The following is a 22133-nucleotide window of genomic DNA, read 5'->3' on the forward strand; positions in this document are numbered from 1 at the left end:
GCTCCTTTCTTCTTCTGCCCCCAGACTCAGGGAATCTGAGTTCCCAAGGCATCAAGGCCAAGCCTTTCCCAGAACCCCACAGTCCCAGGGCTGAGTCTGAGCCACAGGCTGTAGAAGGGTGTGGAGCGGTGGCACAAAAGTCAGCTCAGCTTACCAGAGGTGGAGCTCAGCGAGGAAAGTGAGTCAGCAAAGGAGCTCATCGAGACAGAAAAGGGCTCCCAAAAGCCGCTGTGTCCCCAAGTGCACACACATGCTCCAATCCATCGCTAGCTTCACCATGACAAGCATATTAGAGAACCAAGATTTTGAAACCCAACTTTCCTTTTGCTCCCAAAAGGCAAATCGCGATGAAAAGGCCATAGTGCTGAAGGCAGCCTGCACCCTGAGTCAGAGAAGAAACAGGGGCAGGGTCTCTCAGGGACTCCGAGTCTTCCTAAGGGTCAGGACCCGCTGGGACAACTGCTGTGGGTGACAAGAGGAAAGGAAGATGGAAGGAAGGAAGATCACAAACCCAGGTCACACTCTTCAGCGTGAGGAATGAACTGCTGGAAGAAAAGAAAAGCAAGGTGGGTATAGGACAGAGAACACCTAGACTGGGGAGCTATGCGTCCTCAGATAAAGCTATTTTGCCTCGCTGGGCCTGCTGGAGAAGCAGGGGCCAGACTGGTCTAGACAACAGATAAAGTCATTTCCAGATCCAGCACTGTAGGGGTTGGCGGGTGGAGCGTCACCCAAGCCCTTGATTCTCCAGGAGGCAGAAACCTCCCAGGAACGAGAGGTAAATAGGGTGGCAAAGCTCTCCCATTTGCTGATCCTCCTGACCCTCGATGTCGGAGTGTGCCCTTGCCCAGGAGATATGTCACCAAAGAATCACTTTGAGTTCACGGAACTAGAGATCTTGCCTGTTCCTATAACTGACCGTGACGAATAAATAGTTGGAAATTAGTTTTGTCTGGAAATGCTAAGGATGAAAGCTAAGGTCTCATGCTTAGTAAGCAAGGGTTCCATCTAGGAGCTATGCCCTTAAATTTTTTTTGTTGTTGTTGTTTTGTTTTTTAAGAGAGGGTTTCTCTGTGTAGCCAGGGCTGTCCTGAAACTCACTATATAGATCAGGCTAGTCTGGAACTTACAGATCTGCCTGCCTCTTCTTTCCGAGTGCTAGGACTAAAGGTGTGCCCCACCACCGCCCAGCCCTCTCCACCATTTTTAACTGGTTCTGGTGGCTTCTGTCTTACTGTCCAGTTGATATGCTGCCGGCTTTAAATTTATTTAATTAACTCATTTGCTCTTTGAACTCATGTCCAAGTTTTCCTATTGTTTAGGGAGGTCCCAGAAGGACATCTGGCTCCTCCCTCTGCTCCAGCTGCCCCAGGGAGCCTCGCACTGACAGCAGGTCGGGATCTCCCCAAAGGACGTCGCTTCCATGCCTTGGGAAAGAACCGTCCAAATCTCTCTTCTCTTCCTTACCATGGCCTGGGCCCAGGAGCGTGCTGTCTTCACCCAATAGAGAAAAGAGCTGGTGGCATTGCCTCTGTAACAGTCATCCCAGATCTCCTAGAACTAGGGACTTGCTGTGGAGAAAGGGCTCCTGCTCAGACACGTTTCCACTCCAGGAACTTCAGCCATTTCTCACACCGATCACTGAATGTGGAATGCCCACACCAAGAGGGATCCTATACGGGGTATTTACCATCAGCTCCCTCATTTGCTCATCCACTCATCATTTCCTTCATCCATTCATCTATCCACGTGTGTACACTCACCCACACAGAAAAGTATGGAGGCCAGGGGTTAATATCAGAACGTCTTTCTCAATCATGTCTCCACCTTGTTTCTTTTAACTTTATTACCTTTATGTATGTGTGTATGTAAGAGTGTGTGCACACGCACGGGCACTATGATGCCCGTGTGATCAGAGGACGACTGGCAGAATCAGTTCCTGCCTCCTTCAACTACGTGGGCCCTGCAAACCGAGTTTCAGAACTTGTAAAAGGGAAATTCCAATATGTCCCCATCGCCTTCTGAGGCCCTGGCCACCTCTCTCTCTCTGTCATTTCTGACCTCTTCCCTTGGAAGAAAAGAAAGGAAACCACTACTCCTGAGTGTTCTTCTGAGCCAGGCCCAGGATAGGCACTTCATCCCTCTCTCTCCTTGTAGCAGCCCACTTTACAAGGGAGGGAAGGGGCAGAGTTGCCGAGTGGTCCCCATCCAGGAGGGGTCTTGGTAACTATGTGATTCCCCGACTGGGATTTCCTCCTAGGCAGGACTCTTTCTTACTCTTCACACCATTAGATACAAGTGTTTGTCACATGACGATACTGGAAATGGGTGGGGGCAGGGTTTTGGCCCAAAGCCCTTTCCCACATATAGACTACAGAGAATAAGGCTTGTCCACGCTGATTCTCAGAGGTGTGACACAAACAGGAGAGGTGTATTCCCAACTTTAGAGCAAACTCCATGCCGTGGGACCGAGCTGAGAAAGGGCGGGGCCTGGCTAAAAATGCATCATCTTCTCGTCTAGTCAACCCATCTGCAGGATTGCATGTTCAACGAGCTGACTTCAAGAAACAAAGAAATCCCACAAGCTCATGCAAGCATTTTTTTTCATAGATGCGCTCCACAAAAAAACTTCAAACTGCAAACAACCCAAGGGACTAGAATCAGAGATGGTTAGGTAAACAATGGCTTCAGCCTAACACATGGCTATGCTGCCATTTAAACTGACAAAGATGTGGACAATAAAACCATATGGAAAATTCCACACAAAATGACATCAATCAAAAAGAACTAGAACATAAATAGCATGCAAATGGTGATCATAATAATTTTGTAAATGGTGTGAATTAGACACAATAGACGTACTTGCTATTTATTTTGCTGTGCATTTGTTACTTACTGCTTGTTTTTATTGTAAGGATGGCTAAATAGTCAATAAAAAAGAAAAAGAGATAAAAGCTAGAAGCATTTGTTTTCAAAGGGGAGAAATCTGCTGAGAGTCTGTCTACCCTCAGCCCCAAAGGCGCCTGTCATTCATGGAGTCGACGCTGGGTTTTACTCTCCCCAATGCCAGCACCTATGGCCCTCCCTTAGCTACCACAATTCCCAGCACCCACATGGCAGCTCACAACTATCCTATGACTCCAGTTCCAGGGGATGTGACACCCTTACACAGACATACATGTGGGCAAAACACACACATAAAAATAAATAAATCTTTAAAAAGAAAGAAAGAAATTAAGAAGGAAAGAAAAGGGGAGCTTAAAGACCCTAAGAATAATCCTATCCACTGGGTAACCCCTCAGGCCAGGAATGCCCAGCCCGAGCGGATATGTTAAGGCCTATGTGTCTAAGCCAGACATCCAAGACAAGCCCCAAGAGCAGCAAGTAACTCCCAGAGAGAGACTGTGTCTAGAAGGAACCAAACCATCAGTAGACAAGATAGGTTCCCAGCCTGTCCCCCTGTGCCAACACTGGCAATGCTCTTTCTTCTCAAAAAAGCCCAGAATCATCTCCTCTCTCTTCATCCCTTTCTGACGCACAAAAGGCAGCTCTCAGGAGACTCTCCTGGACAATCTCAAGTTAGCACCCACCTAACTAAGCAATAGGGGTGGAGAAAGGAATGAAGGAGAAGGGAAGAAATAGTAACAGCAGCAGGAATTTCCTGTCTGTGGTGCTGGGGAATCAACCAGGCCTCACACATGCTGGACAACCAGTCTGTCACTGAGCAGCACACCCAGCCCCGACAGCGCATCTTTATTGAGCATCTTCTTGGCGCTAGGCACTGTGCTCAGCCCAACAAGCATCGTCCCATTTGATGCTCACAACATCCCTTTGAAGCAGACATGAGTTTTGCTTTACAAATAAGCAAAGGAACCCCAGAGAATCATGTGACTTTCCCACGGCCTCATGACAGTAAGTGGCAGATCTAGGACTCACACTCAGATCTGCCCTATACCAAGCATTTAGGGCCTACTTTAAGGGAAAGTAGCCAGCCCTCCCCCATACCCCCCCATACATGGGCCATCCATATCAGCAGCAACAGCTTGGGTAGAAAGCAGCAGTTTCCATCGAAGACCTGGCTCTCCACTCATGATCTGAGCACTCTCTTCAAAGAGCTTCTTTAGTGGAGGGGAACTCTGCAGGGAAGGGCCTGAAGGCCACACTGCCAGTCAGCCAGAGGAAGAAAGGAAGAGGAGCTAGCCCTCAGGGTCAGTCTCTAGCCAGAGCCCTCCCCCACTGCAGGGCGGAACAGAAACAGCAGAGAACCCTGGGCCGCTGCTCACCAGCCAGGAGGAAGCAGGTGCACTGGGATGGCTTCCTGCAGTTGCAGAAGGGCCAGGGCTTCCTCCGACAGACAGACAGGCCTGCTGGAGGCCTCCCCTCCCTGAGGACACTCAAGGCTTCTCTGCAGGGCACTCTGCCATCTGCTAGCATCATTTCCCATGGCCCTGAATCTGTGACAGTCAAGGTACTGATGGCCTGGGTATGCAGGGCGGGGTGGGGGGTAGGCCAGAGCAGGAAGCAGCCCGCTCACAGAGTGAAGAGCTCTCTCGGGCACCACCCTGCTCTGCCCACACACACCTCCACAACGGTGCCAGTTTGGGAGCCAGGACAGGGCAATTCCTTGGGCATGGAGAGATACAAACGCTATGGGCCCATCTCAGGCTCCTGCTACACCTCCACACTAGGCGCCCACACCCTGCCAACTGCTGACTCAATTGAAAACCTTACCCTTAGTGGCTGGGGGAGTAGAGGGGAGGGCAGGGTGGCCTGGGAGGCAGCTATGTCTCTCCTCACTTGCTTTTTTAAGGAACTTACTTCTCTGGAATAATCTCTGCTAAAAGAGGGCCATGTGCGGGGAGGATGGCTCAGTAGGTAGAGACGCTTGATGCCAAGTCCGAAGACCTGAGTTTGGTCGGCAGAATTCATATGGTGAAGGTACAGAACTAACTTGTACAAGTTGTCCTCTGACCTTTCCATACATGGCGGGCACGCGCGTGCACACACACACACAAAACTGAACAGAAAAACTTTTCTCTAAATGAAAATAAAAAGAGGCTCACAGACAAGATATCCCTGAGATGCCACATGTGTCCCTTCTAAGTATCCTGGGTATGGGACCATGCTGGGTTCCTGCTGAAGATAGTAAGAAGACTCCAGTCAACTTCAAGGACCATCCCCTGCCAAGCCCCCTTTCTCTGTCTAGTCTAGAGTAAGAGGGGAGAAGGGGTCACAATACCAGCCCAAAGCAGCACCAAAGTCTCCAAAGAGATGCTTGGGCTCCGGGCTTTAGAAGAATAAAAGCCCCCATAGCAATCATTACTGTGGGAAAGGCGTGCCTCGGTCTGTGGGGTGGCGGAGGCAGCCCCAGGAAACTGAGGTTTAGAAGACGATTCCCCATCAACACTCCCCAAATCGTGAGTCAGGCGAAATATGTGGCTTGTCTCTTAGAGGTTTTGAGGCAGCTGGAGCTGTGTACTACCCTTTCAAGCAAGTAACTGAGAGAGGAGCCCAAGGCAGCACCACCCCTTCCTCGCCATTTACTTCTGCCACATCTGGGGAAATAACAAGACATCTTCCTTTTCTAAACGAGGAAACATTATGGGGAGCCCAGGACATTTCCGGGGTTGGGGGTCAGAAGGACACTCACCCGCATGGCCTGGCCTGGAGCAGCCCAGAGCAAGGAGTCTCCTCTCTCTGCTGCTCCCGTTAGCTGCTCAAAATAGCACAGGCTGCAGCCCCGCCCCTGGTCCCCTCCCTCTCCCAGGCCCCTCCCGCTGCAGCTGCCCAACCCTGCCAGGGCTGTGGAGACAGCAGAGGCTGGAGGACTGCAGGTAGCAGGTATGCCCACAGCCAAAGGGCAATGGGGTCTAGGTGGAGGAAAAGGGGGCTATTCAAATAAGGGTATGGGATGAGACAGTCAGTGTCCTGGGGTTAGGGACCGAAGACAGAAAGGGTGGCACTTTCCTTCTGACACACACTCAGGCTCCTGGACAGCTGGGCTGATACGGCCCCTAAAAATAGCAGAGGAATTTGAGACCTGCAGCCCCCGGCCCCACAGGCCAAGACTGAGGCTAGCATGCACAGGCTCTCTCTCTCACACACACACATCCTAGCAGGCATGAAGGCAATCACAGCGCAGTGTACTTGAGAACACTTCAGTCACACACCTAACTATGCCATCTAATTAGTGTATGGAGACACTAACCCTACACCCAACGTGACATAAAGCTGGTGTATACTAGGCCCAGGCAGCAGTCACACACAGCTCTGTAAGGTCAGCAAGGGCAGAGAACCACAGATCAGGCTGAGGCCTCCTGCTACTGCCTCATAATGAGAGATGAGCAGAGAGAGAATCAATTGCGCTCTCTCTCTCTCTCTCTCCATTTCCCTCTCCCACACACTAACCAGTTGCTGCATAGGCAGGGGAAAGTGGGGTGGGTGGGGAGGGAGGGGTGGGTCTTAGCCCTGCAACAGAGGAAGCTGGGGGTGTCTGGCCAACGAACAGAGGTTGTCATTGAGGAGTTGTGTTCCTGGCCTGGCTCTAGGTAACACTACCAAATACCCATCACAGCTATAGATACCCTGGAGGCTGAGATAGGAGAAAGATGGCAATAGGCAAAAAGACAGAACCTGCCAAGTGTCTATAGAAAAATAAAGAAATAGAAATAGTCATTGATTCCCTCTTCCTCTCCAGGGAGGAAGGGACTGGAAAAACCCAAGCTTGTCACCCACAGTCAGTTCTAAGCCCCAGGGGTCCTGCATTGATGACAGTCTCCAGGAATGGACTGGCAAACACTGCCGGAAAGAACCAAACCCGGCTTTCCTTTCAACATGACTGTGCAAGTCACCTAGTCTTACCATGCCACACACATGTGTACATAGATGCACAGACTATCAGGAACAAGCTTGAGCCTCTGCTTCCCAGGGAGGTCCCCTGGTCCTCCTGAGGTCCCCTGGTCCTCCTGCAGTGTCAAAGGTCCTGCATCCCCACAGTGGTGCTCACTGAAGCCCCCGAGAGACTTTAGGGTACAATACCTAGAGCTCCCCATTTCCCTCTCAGTTTCTGATCTAACTGGTCTGGGAAGGAGCCCTGAGTACTGGGATTTGGGGCGATTCTTTGAACGTTCTGTTCTTTGGTTTAGTTTGTTTTTTAATGTGTATGGGTGTTTGTCTGCGCTTGTGTTCTGTGCACCACACGAACACCTGGTGCCCAAGCAGGTGAGGAGAGGACATGAGATCTCCCAGAACTGGAGTTGCAGATGGTTGCAAGCCACCCTGTGCCTCAGGTCCTGTCCAAGGAAAACAGAGGCTCTTTTTTTTTTTTTTTTTAGATTTTTATTTATTCATTATGTATACAGTGCTCTGCCTGCATGTTTTGCCTGCACACCAGAAGAGGGCATCAGATTTCATTATAGATGGTTGTGAGCCACCATGTGGTTGCTGGGAGTTGAACTGAGGACCTCTGGAAGAGCAGTCAATGCTCTTAACCCCCGAGCCCTCTCTCCAGCCCTGCTTTTGGCTTTTTGTGAGGTCTCACTTTACGGCCCCCATGACTTGGAACTCATTATGTGTAGACCAGGTCACTTCAGACCCTCCGTTCATCCTCCTGCCTCAGCCTCTGGAGAGCTGGGATTGCAGGCATGTGTCACCATGCTTAGTGTGTTGTTTTGTTTTAGAGAGAATCTGGCTAAGCCTCCCAGGCTGGCTTTGAACTTATGATCCTTCTGTCTCAGGTTCTCAAAGCTGGGATTACAGGTGTGTGCTGCCAAACTAGGCTTCTGGTGACTCTGGCTTAAGCCAGGGCCAAGAACTAAGGCAGTCATTAAGCCTGGCACTCATGTGACCAATTGCTGGATGGAAGGATGGATGGATGGATGGATGGACGGACGGGCGGATGGATGAGTGGATGAATGGGTGGATCGATAAGTGGGTAGATTGGTGAGTGAGTGGGTGGGTGGACTGGTGGGTGGGTTATGCTGCCATGGGCAGGTGACTTTAATTCCCCTCATCTCTACAATGAAAATTATGCTCATACTATTTTCCAGTCAATAAGAAGCAAGTATAGAATAGATAGAAAAGAGTTAATTCTCAAAGTGTGGTCCCCAGACCAGCAGCATCCACACCAACTGGAAACTGGTTAGAGATGCTAACAATGCACCCCAGTCTCCTGAACCCAGAGCACTATATGGGGCCCAGCACTTGTGACTTCAGTCAAGACCCTGGTGATTCTGGTGCGTACTGAAGTCCAAGACCCTGGTGATTCTGGTGCCTACTGAAGTCTGAGAACTACTGCTTGGAAGGAATCATTCATAGTCTCCATGGTTAAAGAGAAATCCTTCAGAGTCAGACTTCCTAGTTCAGTTGTGGTTCTTTCACACAGTAACTACACGGAGTGAGCACCCTAGAACTCAGTGTCCTTCTCCTGAGGAGTGGGGGATAATAGTACCTACGGCACAGAGTTAGCATAGGGTAAAAGATCCAGTGCACACGAAGTTCTGAAGACACCGCCCACTTCTGGGGCTGGAGCTCAGGGATAGAATATTTATTTAGCATGCTTGAGTTCCTGGGCTCCGTCCCCAGCACTTGGAGGAGGGCACCTGTAAACAAAGTGTAAATACAGCTGTGATGTCTCGGTAAGCAAAAACACTTGCTGTGTAAGCAAAAGGACAAACTCCTAGAACCCACACTAAGGCCCAACGACAGGAACTGGAGAAATCGCTCTCCAGTGAAGATCATGGCCTGCTCTTCCCGAGGCCCAGACCAGAGTCATCACAGCTGCCTGTAACTGCAGCTCCAGGGGATCCAACACCTTACCAAAAAAAAAAAAAAAAAAATGGGGGGTGAGGAGAGCTGGAGAGTTGACTCAAGGGTTAAGAGCACTTGTTCTTGCAAGGGACCTCAGGTTCGGTTCCTACATGATGGCTCATAAAACATCTGTAATTCCAGCTGCAGAGGATCCAATACTCTTCTCCAACCTACAAGAGCATCACACATGAGTGTATGATGCACATACACACATGTATGGATGATACACATACACACATGTATGTATGATATACATACACACATGATATACATACATACATGATATACATACATACATGATATACATACATACATGTACACAAAACATTCATACGCATAAAAGAAAAATTAACAATCTAGGTGTCAGGGTACCTGCCTTTGATAACAGCACTTTAGAGGCAGAGGAAGATGGAGCTCTGTGAATTCAAGGGAAGCCTAGTAGTCTACATAGTGAGTTCCAGGAGCTACACAGTGAAACCCTGTCTAAAGTAGGTACATAATAAATAAATCTAAAACAAACTATTATTATTATTATTATTTTGGTTTTTCGAGGCAGAATTTCTCTGTAGCTTTGGTGCCTGTCCTAGAGGACAGTATAGAGGGAGTATAGGCATGTGCTATTGTGCTTGACTTTTTTTTTGTTTTTGTTTTTTTTTTCAAGACAAGGTTTCTCTGTGTAACAGTCCTGGTTGTTCTGGAACTAGCTTTATAGACAGATTCTGATTTTTAATGTGATGAGTATTATGCTCCATGTCATGGAAGCCAGAAGAGGGTATTGAACCCCCTGGAACTATAGTCGCAGGTGGTTGTGAGCTGCCATGTGGGTGCTGGGAATTGAACCCAGATCCTCTGAAAGAGCACTCTCCTCTCTAGCTTCTATGCCTGAGTCTTTCCATGGATGCTGGAGATCTACCTCAGGTCTTCATGCTAATACAGCAAACAAGTTACTGACTAGGCCACCTCTCCATCTTCACTTCAAAGTTTGTTTTAGACTGGGCGGTGGTGGGGCACACCTTTAATCCCAGTACTTGGGAAGCAGAGGCAGGCAGATCTCTGTGAGTTCGAGATCAGCCTAGTCTACAGAGCAAGTTCCAGGACCGCCAGGGCTATACAGAGAAGCCCTGTCTCAAAAACAAAACAGACAAACAAGCAAACAAATAAATGGCCCACCCCGAAGCACAGTGCAAAAAGGTATGGTGCAACAGCACCCCCCATCCCTGGGGCTGAGTCCCGCCCGGCTCAGCCTCTTTTTTGCCGTCTGGTCTAAGACAGAATTATCCCACTCCTTACAGTAGTGTAATATGGTTTCTGCTGTGTGTGGTTGCTGTGAGGATAGAAGACAGCACATATTTTAGCCTATGCTTGACAAATTAAATTGTAGGTGGCAACTCCATGATTAACATCACTAAATTATCATTTGAAACCACAGCCCTCACCGGGTCTGTAGCTACACACCGCACACAGGGGCTCCTGGCTACACTTGGGTTGGTACTCTACTGCATATGGAGAGTCACACATTATGTAGATTTTGACTCAACAGTCATCACGTAATACAAAAGTAGGATCCAGTCAAAGACCCCCCGGGGGATGGTTTACTAGAGAAGACCATTAGCTGCTCCTCCTCCAGAGAACCTGGGTTCAAGTCAGCAGCACAAGGTGGCTCACAACCATCTATAACTCCACTCTCAATCCTACGCCCTCTTCTGGCCTCCACAGGCACCAGGCACAAACATGGTGCAAAGACATACATGTAGGCAAAACATGCCCCCCACACACGAATAAATAAATAAATCTCCTAAAATCCCTAAAGTGGCTCAGCAATAGAGCGCTTGTGGTTTTGTGTATACAATCCCTCTCTGTGCAGCTTCCTGGTCCAGACTTTAAGTTGTCTGAGATTAACCACGGTTTGAAAATATTAGATGATGCCAGAAAAAACAGTTTTTATAAGTTTTTATCGCATGTTGTTCTGAGGAACACAATGAAATTTCCCATCATCCTACTCTGTCCTAACCAAGACATGAGTCCACAAATGCTATCTGTCCAAGAGTCACTGAGTAGCCATCCTGGCTGTGAGGCTGGCTGTCATAGGAGCCCAAGGTTGTGTTTGATAATTCTAATAATAAGAAGAACAATAATTCTACTTAACAATGATCCTGAAGAGGGGAAGGCAGTTCAGTGGCAGAGTATTTGCTCGCTATGCTCAAGGCCCTGGGTCCAATCACCAGAACTGTTAAATAAAAAAAAAAAAAATACTGTTCTAGCCGGGTCATGGTGGTTCACGCCTTTAATCCCAGCACTCGGGAGGCAGAGGAAGGTGGATCTCTGTGAGTTCAAGGTCAGCCTCGCCTACAAGAGCTAGATCCAAGAAAGGCTCCAAAGCTACAGAAAAACATTGTCTCAAAAAAGAAAAAAAAATACTGCCCCCAAAGTGGGGAGCAGTGGAGCCAGCAACCCGGATGTGCCAAAGAGAAGCTGCAAACTGCTTCCTACAGGTGATAACACGGTAAGGCTTTCTGAGAGAGTCGACATTTATGTAACCTTTAATTACAGCATATCGTTATTATTGCTGCTATTTTATTACTTACTGTTAATCTCTTACTGTGTTTAATTTATAAATTAAACTTTACCATAGGTATGCATACAGGAAAAAAGTTAGCTCTAGGATTTGGTATTAGCCAAGCTTTTGGGCATTTACTATGGGTCTTGAAACACATCCATGGATGATGGGGAGCCACTATACCATTCAATACAATATATCGCCATGGAAGCACAGTGTACAGTAATGTACAACACATAATAAAAATACACAAAGCACTACTTCCATAATTTTAGGCCAATATAATTTCTTGTACAAACATATAGTTGAACTCATTGAAGTTTATTGTGTGTATGTGATGACTATGGAGCCTAAATTAATGTTCTGAACAGTTATCAATTGATAACCACTATGTTTAAGCCTGCTCTCCCATAAGGACCACTTTCTGCCTCCTTTATATGTCGCCTGTAGAGACTGGTTCTCCACATCTTAGCCAGACTTGACTCCACCTTGCAGCAAGCCTACATGCCATACAACAAAAACCAGCCATCTTTCCCACGGCTGGAAGGTGTTGGCCGAGCTCACCTGAAGCCCTGCTAAGAGCAAGCATGGAGTCCACACATGTGCTGCGGGATATTTGATCACACTGTGTGAAGATGTGTCTCTGTCCTTCCTCACCTGCCTAAGGCACCTTCTGATTGGTTTAATAAAGAACCAATAGCAAGGCAGGACTTCCGGGCAGAGATAAGAACTCTGGGAAGAAACTGAGGTGGGGATTTGCCACCTTGGGGAGGTATCAGGGAGGAAGTTGGATGTACCGTACTGAGGAGAAGAAGTGAGCCACGTGGCAGAACATAGATTAATATAAACGGGTTAGTTTAAGCTATGAGAGCTAGTTGGGAACAAGCCTAAGCAAGGCCAAGTTTTCATAATTAGTAATAAGTCTCATGTCATCTGGGAGCTGGTGGTCCAAAGAGAGACCTGGGACACCTACCCCAGACTCTGCTCTGACGTTTTGTTGTTCGGCCCTGGAGTTAAACAGTGGGGGGCACACACAGTCCAGGTTTATAACAATTCTGTTGCAGACTGGAGCCAGATAAAAGTGGACCTTAGTACCAGGACAGATTGGTGACTTCAGGAAAACACAACTGTCCAATGTCCATCACTCTGTAAGTAAGCCCTAATAAACTTGTTTTTACTCAGCAAAATGAATTTTTTGAAGGGCTGTCATTCAGAGGTAGAGTGCTTGCCTAGTATGCCTGAAGCCCTGTGTTCAAGAACAAGTACAGCTCCCCCCACCCACGGGACAAACTTGAATGAGTCACTCTTATGGCTGTTGGTGCTGGGGGCATATTTAATTTTATATTTTCCTGAAAGATTTGCTCAACACCACCCTACTCTCCAGCACAAAGCACACAGGAGGTATTCAACACTGGATTTACCCAACTCATCTAGACGATGCAATAACAAGCTGGACGGAATGGGCTTCGGTACAGAGGATATCCACACGGAGCCAAAGCTTTGTATGCTGCCCTGCCGTGCTGGTAGAAGGATGAGGGGAGTGGTCCTTGGCCCCTTTGGTGGCTAAGCAGAGCCGTGGGAAGCCTGGTGGGAAGCTGTGGGAGGCTGAGGAAGCTGGCCATCCAGCTAGCCATGCAGTGTACCACCTCGCAAGGAAGGCTACGGGAACCACAAGGTCTGGGTCTTTTCCAGCCCCGGAGCACTGACTGCCCTTGGAGCAGGCAGAGGTGGGATGCTTGCTGTTGTGACCCCATCGCTCATCCACCCTGGACTCTGCTTAGAGATGACCGATGCAAGGATGGGTGAGTGGCACAAAACAGTGACTTAGTTTCTAAGTCTCTCCCCACAGAAAACGACCAGCAGAGGAAGGAACAGACGCACTCCGAGAGTTATTATAGCTGAGTTGAGAGTGCTCCTCCAGCAAGGGGCACCAACCAAATTCTGGGGAGACTCAAGGGCTGAGGATGTCTCTAGGTGAGGAGAGGGGGAGTTAGACACATGTTACAGACAGCTTGGAGCAAGGCCATGAAAGGGAGTCTTTTGTTCATTTCATTTATTTTTTTATTTTATTTTTTTCAGTTTTTGAGACAGGGCTGTGTATCCCTAGCTGTCCTGAAACCATTCTGTAGACCAAGCTGGCCTCAAATTCAGATCTCTACCTGCCGCTGCCTCACAAGTGTTAGAATTAAAGGCATATGCCATTACTTTCTGGCCCAAGGTTTTTGTTATTTACTTGTTTGTTTTTAAAAACAGGATTTCACTAGGATGAGTACTCCAAGCTGGCTTCCAGCTCACGGAGACCTCACTCAGCTACACAAGTGCTGGCATCACAGATGGCTGATTTATCAGAAAAGATGCAGTGTGCAAAACACGAAAACCACGGTTCTCTTTAAAGATTCATTTATTTTTACTTTATGTGCATGTATGTCTGTGTGAAGACGCTAGATCCCCTGGAATGGGAGTTATAGACAGATGTGAACTGTCATGCGGGTGCTGGGAATTGAACCCAGGTCCTCTGGAAGGGCAGTCAGTGCCCTTAACCTCTGAGTCATCTCTCCAGCCCCCTTATGATATCTTTAAAACCATAAAAAAAGCTTGTTTCCCAACCTCATCTGTCTCTATTTCCTCCTATAAATCAAAACTCTGTAAATATATATATATATATATATATATATACATACACATATGTATGTGTGTGTTCATATGTAAATATATATGTAAAGTTGGGCATGATGGGCCACAACTTTAATCCCAGAATTCGGGAAACAGAGGCAGGTAGATCTCTGTGAGTTCCAGGTCAGTCTGGTTTACATAGTGAGTTCCAGGCCAGGCAGAGGTACCAGTGAGATCCTGTCTCTAAGTATATAAAAAAATACGTAAAAATTTTTAGTCAGTCTATCAGACTGAGATGGCTCAGAGGATAAAGGCACTTGCCAGTAAGTTGAACAACTTGAATTTGATCGAGGAATCCACATGATGGAAAGAAGTGAGTCTACAAGCTCTTAACTTCCATCCATGTGTGCTGTAGCATGCTCATGCTTTCATAGATGGATGGATGGACGGGTGGGAGGGCGGGCAGACGGACGGACAGACGGACTGACGGACAGACAGACAGATAGATAGATATGAAAGAATCTATATGGCTGGAGAGATGGCTCAGCAGTTAAGAGCACTGACTGCTCTTACAGAGGACCTGACAGACAGACAGACAGACAGACAGACAGATAGATAGATATGAAAGAATCTATATGGCTGGAGAGATGGCTCAGCAGTTAAGAGCACTGACTGCTCTTACAGAGGACCTGGGTCCAATTCCCAGCAACCACATGGCAGCTCACTACTGCCTGTAACTCCAGTTCCAGGGGATCCAACACCCTCACACAGACACACATGCAGGCAAGACACCAATGTACACAAAATAAAAATAAATAAATCATTAAAATTAAAAGAATATAGCAGGGCAGTGGTGACACAGGCTTTTAATCCCAGCACTCAGGAGGCAGAGGCAGGTGGATCTCTGAGTTTGAGGCCAGCCTGGTCTACAGAGCGAGTTCCAGGACAGCCAGGGCTACACAAAGAAACCCAGTCTCAACAAACAAACAAACAAAAAGAATTTATAAACACTGTTCCCATAAATGAACACCAAGTACATAATGCTTGTATTACTAATTTGCAGTATGCAATAACATAAAGCAAACGGAAGGCATTGTTTGGGGAAGTTGTGGGGAGCCCTGTATCAAGTACTCAGCCCTACGGACTAGGGAGAGATCACAGAACTTGTGCTTCCTGGGTAGGAGGGTACCAGCTACCAGTGGTGACAGGTGCACCCCATCAGAGGACTACCGAGGTTCCTCGACACCAGCCTTAAAGACGGTATTTCCAGAAAACACCAAAGCAGGGGTGCCTCTATATTTAACGCACTAAAGAGATCAGGGAATTCTGAAAGGGAAGAGGTCAAACTCCATTAAGAAGACTAAAGATGACCTCAAAGAGGGTAGGGGCAGGTAAAATGAAACCTGCACTGGCTCAAAGTCCAGACAGTAGGAGCTCTCAGAGGTGCTCAACTCAGCCTTAACCCTGAAATACCTCTGCACTTCCTGTTCCGCCCAGCCTCCAGAGCAAGGGTGGAGCCAAGCTTAGCACATGCGCTTGGAGCACCACAGCCGCTCGCCCTGCAGCTCCACCGCAGCCCGGCAGAGGGCAGCCTTCCCCTTCTTATGGATCTGCAGGCACCGAGGAGGCTACAGAACTTCTTCGCCTCTGCTGGGCCCCGCCTTCAACAAGCGTCCCGGGGAGCAGAAGCTTCAGGGGGGCTGCAGCCTGCAAGATGGCCTCTCGTTTTACCCATGAGAGAAACGGCAAAGAAGGTGCAAAAATGGGCAGGCGCCTACATTTATTTTTTTCACTACTGACTTATCCTCGGTACCCGAGATAGTTCCAACACATAGAAGACATTTAATAAGTGCCTACTGATGGAATACATTGAATGAATGAATACCCGAGTTTATAGTTGGAAGGTTCAAGGGACGCCTTAGGTTTTAGAGTGGAGAGAGGGCTGAGACAAGCGGTCAGTAGAGTCAGTAGGCAAAGAGAGGGCAGCCACAGATCACTGACCCGGCTGGAGTTAGGGATCAGTCATTCCCCATACCCTCCATCCCACCAGACTCCATCCTAACACATCCGAAGGTCTGCCCAGGGCCCTGTACACACCATTTTGCCTGCTCTGCCAAGAACTCTGCCCCAAAACTAAGCAGTCAGATCCAGGGGAGAGTCCACCTGATTGGTGGCTCCAGGGGACTAGGCTGCTGGGGATTTCCTCAGCTCCTGGGGATTTCCAAATTGCCTCTGCTTTCCCAATGTTCCACAAGGCCCAAAGCCCAGGGCCAGTCTTGTTGACAGTCTTCCCAAGCCTTCCATGCTCTGCCTCAATCTCGGGGAGACTTGGGGCTACTAAACAACACATTCGCTAATTCACATCCCAGCTGGACTGGCCGACATTCGAGAATGAGCATAATGAAGTATTGTGCTCTTTTCCTATAAATGACTACTTTTCTCTATTCTCACAGAAGAATCAGGGAAAACCAGCGTAAGGGTCAGCCACACTGAGGAATAAAGCCTGAGGGAGGCCTTCCAGGGTGTGAGAGCTGGACTCACAGTTCAGAGCGGCCCCTCCAGACACCCTTAGGTTCCCCTAGTTGGGGGTGGGGGTGTGAACAAAGCCAGAGCTTGAAGATCTGTGTGTTCACTTCTGGGCCTGTTTCTAGAACCCTTTGAAGTAACAACAAGGAAGAGAAGAGGCTTCTGCTTTGCCTACCTGGTCTCCACCCCTCCGCCCCCACGTGCACAGCCAGCCAGACCCACCGGGCGTGTGAGCACCTGTGCTGTTACCAAGCCGGGCAGAAGTCATGCTTGGCAAGGAAGCACTGCCCCAGTTGTGGTGGCACATCGCCAGGGACCTGTTGTCCCTAGGGCATTGGGATTCCAGAGCTGGTGAAGTGGAGAAACTGCTAGAGAGAACAAACCTTCCTTCCTTCCGGAAGGGCAGGGGAAATGCCACCAGGCCCAGCCTGGGGGTGGGGGCACTCTGCAGAAGGAGATAAGACTTCAAAACCTGCCTCCCTGCCCCCACCCCACACTTCTGGGAGCCCTGTGGAACTGCACTGTTCAATACAGTAGCCACCATTTAAATTTAAGTTAGATAAAAACACCGGGACTATTTCTCATTAAATTAAAATCAAAATATAAAGTTCTGTTTCTCTGTTGCACTAGCCACATTCCAAGTGTTCAGTGGCCACGGTGTTTTCTGTCAGACCGGTCTGGTCCAGGAGATCCCCCTCCACTGTGTTTAAGGTCGGTCTAGTCCATGCCTCTTTCAGATGGTGTCCCGACCTGCTGCCGTTCTCTCCCACCCCTGCCCAGTCTGCTTACACCCTTGTCCCATGCCTGTGTCACACTTGTTCCCTGGGCCTCAGAAAGAAATGGGGAAGAAGAGGGAGCAGTCACAATTAGCATCCAGTCAATGAGCAGAAGCCAGATGCCACAGGGCTGAAAGGACAGACTGAATGGAAGTCTGCCTCCACCCCAAGGCGTCCTGGCTCTGGAGAAAGCCCCTCAGTCCAGCACAATCCGCCCTTGTTTCAAGTCTCTGGGCCAGGCAGGGGTAAGGCGTCTGGAATGTAGTGGCCTGAGGGTTTCCCCACCACAGAGCGGGCTGCAGGACTCAGGATGGTTGGTAGTGCCCCAGAAGAGTACTAAATAAAACCTTCAATGTTTAAGTGCGAATAAAGCCAATGAAGTCACCTTGTCCCATGTCAGGACTTCTGTCATAGGGTAGAGAAGGCCATAATTGACCTTTCCTTCTAGTCATCCAAATGAAGCAAATGAGGAAGAGGAGAGTAACCTCTGGGCACCTGCTAGAGTGGCTCAGACAAGGCCAGGATGCATGGGAGAACAAGGCAACAGAGCAGATCTGACGGCCTGCACACTCCACCACAGGGCCTTGGCTCAGACAAGGCCAGGATGCATGGGAGAACAAGGCAACAGAGCAGATCTGACGGCCTGCACACTCCACCACAGGGCCTGAGTCTGAGGGGCTGGCTACGTTAGTTAGAAAATCCATGCAAGAGAGTCTGGGCAATGTGTAATGAGGATGAAGCCAGGAAAGAATCGGCTAGGGTTGCCTCTAGCTCTGTGCCTGTGCTTGCTAAGCCCTACTGGAGATGGGCTGCTAGGAGCAAGACAGACAAGAAGACAGACAACAACAAAAAGCAGGGTAGGTTTGCCAACCAGAAAACAAACAGGAAGAAGCCTGATACTCTAAGGGCATCAGAACCAGACGGAATCTGACTGGGAAGGCAGGAGAAACCCAGCACAATCTGAAAAACTGGAATGTAACTACAAAGAGCCAGTTGGAACTCAGGGCAGGCTGAGGTTCCGGAGCGGCCGTGAGGAAGCTGGGGCTGCTTCCCTAACTCCACTGGAAAGACACAGGGCAGAGGCACTAGCCTGAGGGCATGTATAAAGGACGCACAGCTGAGTCATTAAGAGGAAGGGAGCCTGCAGCACTCGGTGGACAGATGGTCTCCATGCTGGACACCAAGCACTCCCTGAGGTTCAGAGGGGGACTAATGACAGTGGTGCTCACTGCTGAGCTGCACAGGAGCCCCTGAGTCCTACAGTTTCAGTTAGCCACAGTCAACTGCAGTCCAAAACATCTTAATAGCAAATTCTAGCAACAAATAATTCATTAGGTTTTCCATTGGCTTGATGCTTTTGCTTTTTGTTTGCTGGCTTTTTGTTTTTGACAGGGTCTCATGTAGCCCAGGCTGGCATCAAACTCACTATGTAATCCAGAGTGATCCTGAATTCCTGATCCTCCTGCCTCCAGTTCCTAAATGCCGGGACTGCAGGTGTCAATTACTACACATGGTAATTTATACGTTTTATTACAATGTTCTGTTAGGATTGTGATGTGGGGTTCCCCTCTGTATGCTGTGAATACCACTGGTTAATAAAGGACTCTCTTGGGTCTGTGCAGGGCAGAATGGAGATGAGCAGAGGGAACTAAATTGAATGCTGGAAGAAAGAAGGCAGAGTCAGTGAGATGCCAAGTAGCCACTGGCGGGGAACAGACAAACCAGAACCTTGCCGGTAAACCACAGCCACATGGCAATACACAGATTAATAGAAATGGGTTAAATTAAGATGTAAGAGCTAGCCCATAAGAAGCTAGAGCTAATAGGCCAAGCAGTGATCTAATTAATACAGTTTCTGTGTGGTTATTTCAAATCCTACTGCAGGATTGTTTTGTCTTACTGTTACTGTTAATCTCTTACTGTACCTAATTTAGAAATATAACTTTACTATAAATATGCATGCAGAAGAAATAGTATGTGCAGGGTTTTGGGTGTCTACTGAGGGTTTTGCACCCTCTGAGGATGAGGGAAACTACCTTAACAGCTTTGAGGGGGCACTATCTAAACTTATTACAAACGCCCAATATCCATCAGTCCTCAGAACACCTAGAAGAAAGTACCATGATCACTCTTATTTTATAGGAAAAGAAGGCCCAAAGAAATGAAGGAATATGTCAAAGGTCATTCAGTCACAGGCCAGATTTGGACTGGACAATCCAGTTGGAGCCCATGTATCGCCCAAAATGTTACAACATATTGAAATGGACATACAACCACACGACAGTCCTGATTCCTGGGCCCTTCTCTCTGTGCCGCTGTCCTCAGCCTTCTTGTCCCAGATGAGCCAGAGCAGCCCCTACAGCCAAAGCCAGCCCTACAGCCAGGGTTGTCCTACGTGTCACACAGGCTCCACAGCAACAGTACGAGCCACAGACAAAGGACTTTGAGAATGGGTGCGACTGCCAAAAGGGCACCTCTTACAGATTATGTTACCCCTCCTCTATTCCTTATTCTTTTTTAATAAATCAAGCATTTTTAGATTTCTCTTTATTGTATGTGTAAGAGTATTTTGTCTGCATGTATGGATGTGGATGCCTGGTGCCCACAAAGGCCAGATGAGGGTGTTGGTTCCTGGGACTGGAGCTATGGGTGCCGTGGGGCATCTAGGTACTGGGAACTGAGACCCGATCCTCTGCAAGGAGGACCGTTCTTAGCCAGAGTCTCTGCTACTCTCCAAGCCCTCTTTTGATCACTTGTTTGTTTGTTGAGGCAGGGTCTTATGTAGCCCAGGCTGGCCTCAAACTGGCTATGTAGCTGATGCTAAATTTGAACTCTCAATCTTTTTGCCTCCAACTCCCAAGTGATACGATAGATTACAGATGTCCACTGCACCCAAAAAGGTCCATCTTCCAATGGCAAAGAAGAGACACCTGAGCATCAATAGTTGAAGAAAAGACGAGGGCTGGAGAGATGGCTCAGTGGTTAAGAACATTGCCTGCTCTTCCAAAGGTTCTGAGTTCAATTCCCGGCAACCACTTGGTGGCTCACAGCCATCTTTAATAAGGTCTGGTGCCCTCTTCTGGCCTGCAGACATACACACAGACAGAATATGTATACATAATAAATAAATATTTAAAAAAAGAAAAGAAAAGACAAAAGGGCTACGTAAAGTAGAAACATTCAGCCTCGCCTTCCCAGAAGACCTGCTCCTCTGCTCTGGGGTTTCATATGGACAGAGAAGGTAAGACTGAGAAAGGACCAGAGGTTAAGAGCAAAAAATGTTTTGGAGGCATCTGGGAAAAGAACAGCCCAGTCCAGACTCTGCAAGGGTCTGGCAGCACCTAGGCCATTCTCACACTAAGGGTAAAGCTACCAAGTTCAGTAGAGCTAGAACCAGACAGTGCCTAAGCGAACACAGGGACCTCGGGTTGCCTGTGCAGTGTGATCTGCTCTCATCAGCAAGAGAAAGGGCATCTCAGGTGGTCAGGCTGGTACCCCTCACTTTCCCCAGTCCCCACAACCTACACAAGAAGCTCCTGTCATCCAGAAGTCCCGAGGTCAGACTCTGAGGCTACGGTACAGAGGAGGCACTGTCAGGCATAGCTCAGTGCTGTGGGGAACAGGGCTGCTTGCTATCACTGGATTCCAGGAAGGCAGACCACAGCCGTGCTCCCCCGACACACCACACACACACACACACACACACACACACACCCCGCCTCAAAGGCCATGCAGTTTCTCTCTTGCCTCTATTGGTGTCTATCTTCCCCAACTCTCTCCTCTCTCTCTCTCTCTCTCTCTCTCTCTCTCTCTCTCTCTCTCTCTCTGTGTGTGTGTGTGTGTGTGTGTGTGTGTGTGTGTAGTGTGTAGGCAAGAAGCTGATGCCAGGCATCTTTAGCTTTCTACCTTTTCTTTATTTTTTTTTCAAAAGATTTATTTTGTTTTAATGTAATTGTATTCGTGTTTTGCCTGGGGTTACAGATGATTGTGAGCCTGCATAAGATGCTAGCAGCCAAGCCCAGGTCCTTTGCAAGAGCAATAACCTCCTAACTGTTTAGGCATCTCTCCGGATCCATCGCTTGTTTTTACAAAGACAGGTTTTCTCACTGAGCCTGGTGTTCTGTGACAGTCCGGCCGGCCAGTGGTAAGCCTCCAAGATCTCCTGTCTGTGCCTCCCAGTGCGAGAATCACAGGCATTTCCATACACTTAGCTGTTTATATGAGCACTGGGATGCAAACTCAAGCCCTCTCTCGGTTCTACCCACTGAGCCATCTTTCCAGTCGCCGCTTTTTCTTTTAATCTTGATGTGTGTCCAGATGGGTGGAGACTTAATCCCACCTTCTGCCTGATCCTTCAGGTAACCCGGGCATCTACTCAGGAGGATACAAGGCTATGTCAGGCTCAGCACAAGCCAGGTCCCCCCAGTGACTGGAGCATCAGGAACGCAGGCTGGTACAGCCTGGACTGCTCAGGGGCCAGTGAGATGGAAGATGCCAGCCCAGCCAGGGCTTCTGTAGTCAGTTGCCCAATCAGATCAGTTCACTAAGGAGGGAGGTGGGAGGCAGAGCCCATCAGCCAGAACTCACATCAAATCTCTGTCCCTTGCCATGCATCTGAAAGGTTCTATTGAAAGCTCCCAATATCATCCCTTCAGGACGATGGGTCTGGGCATGAAACTGGGTGTCACAGAGGGCCATGACGTTCTCAGGCTGCCTGACAGTGCTGTCACCACTTGGCCTCCGGCCCATGCCACCCAGGGCTGAGGTCTAGCTTTCTACAGGAGCCTATAGTTCTTGTGAAAGCATGGGCTCCTTCATCGCAGGGCTGGGACTGTCAGCCTCCTCCCCAGACA

General features: G+C 48.6%; 1 protein-coding gene across 17 annotated transcripts in view; it reads right to left on the reverse strand.

Moving 5' to 3' along the window:
- Myo18a (myosin XVIIIA) overlaps positions 1-22133 on the reverse strand; it is a 98442-nt gene that overhangs the window by 55380 nt on the left and 20929 nt on the right. The window contains exon 1 of one of the 17 annotated variants that reach the window (XM_087910265.1): positions 5651-5712. The exons of the other annotated variants lie outside the window; for them this stretch is intronic. Coding sequence (XP_087766391.1) covers positions 5651-5656 — 6 coding nt within the window. The 5' untranslated portion in view covers positions 5657-5712. Of the gene's footprint in view, positions 1-5650; positions 5713-22133 lie in introns of those variants that run through there. 17 annotated transcript variants of the gene reach the window in all.

Source organism: Myodes glareolus, chromosome 9 (assembly GCF_982192425.1).
Source record: "Myodes glareolus chromosome 9, mMyoGla1.1, whole genome shotgun sequence".
In the NCBI taxonomy this organism is placed as follows: domain Eukaryota; kingdom Metazoa; phylum Chordata; class Mammalia; order Rodentia; family Cricetidae; genus Myodes; species Myodes glareolus.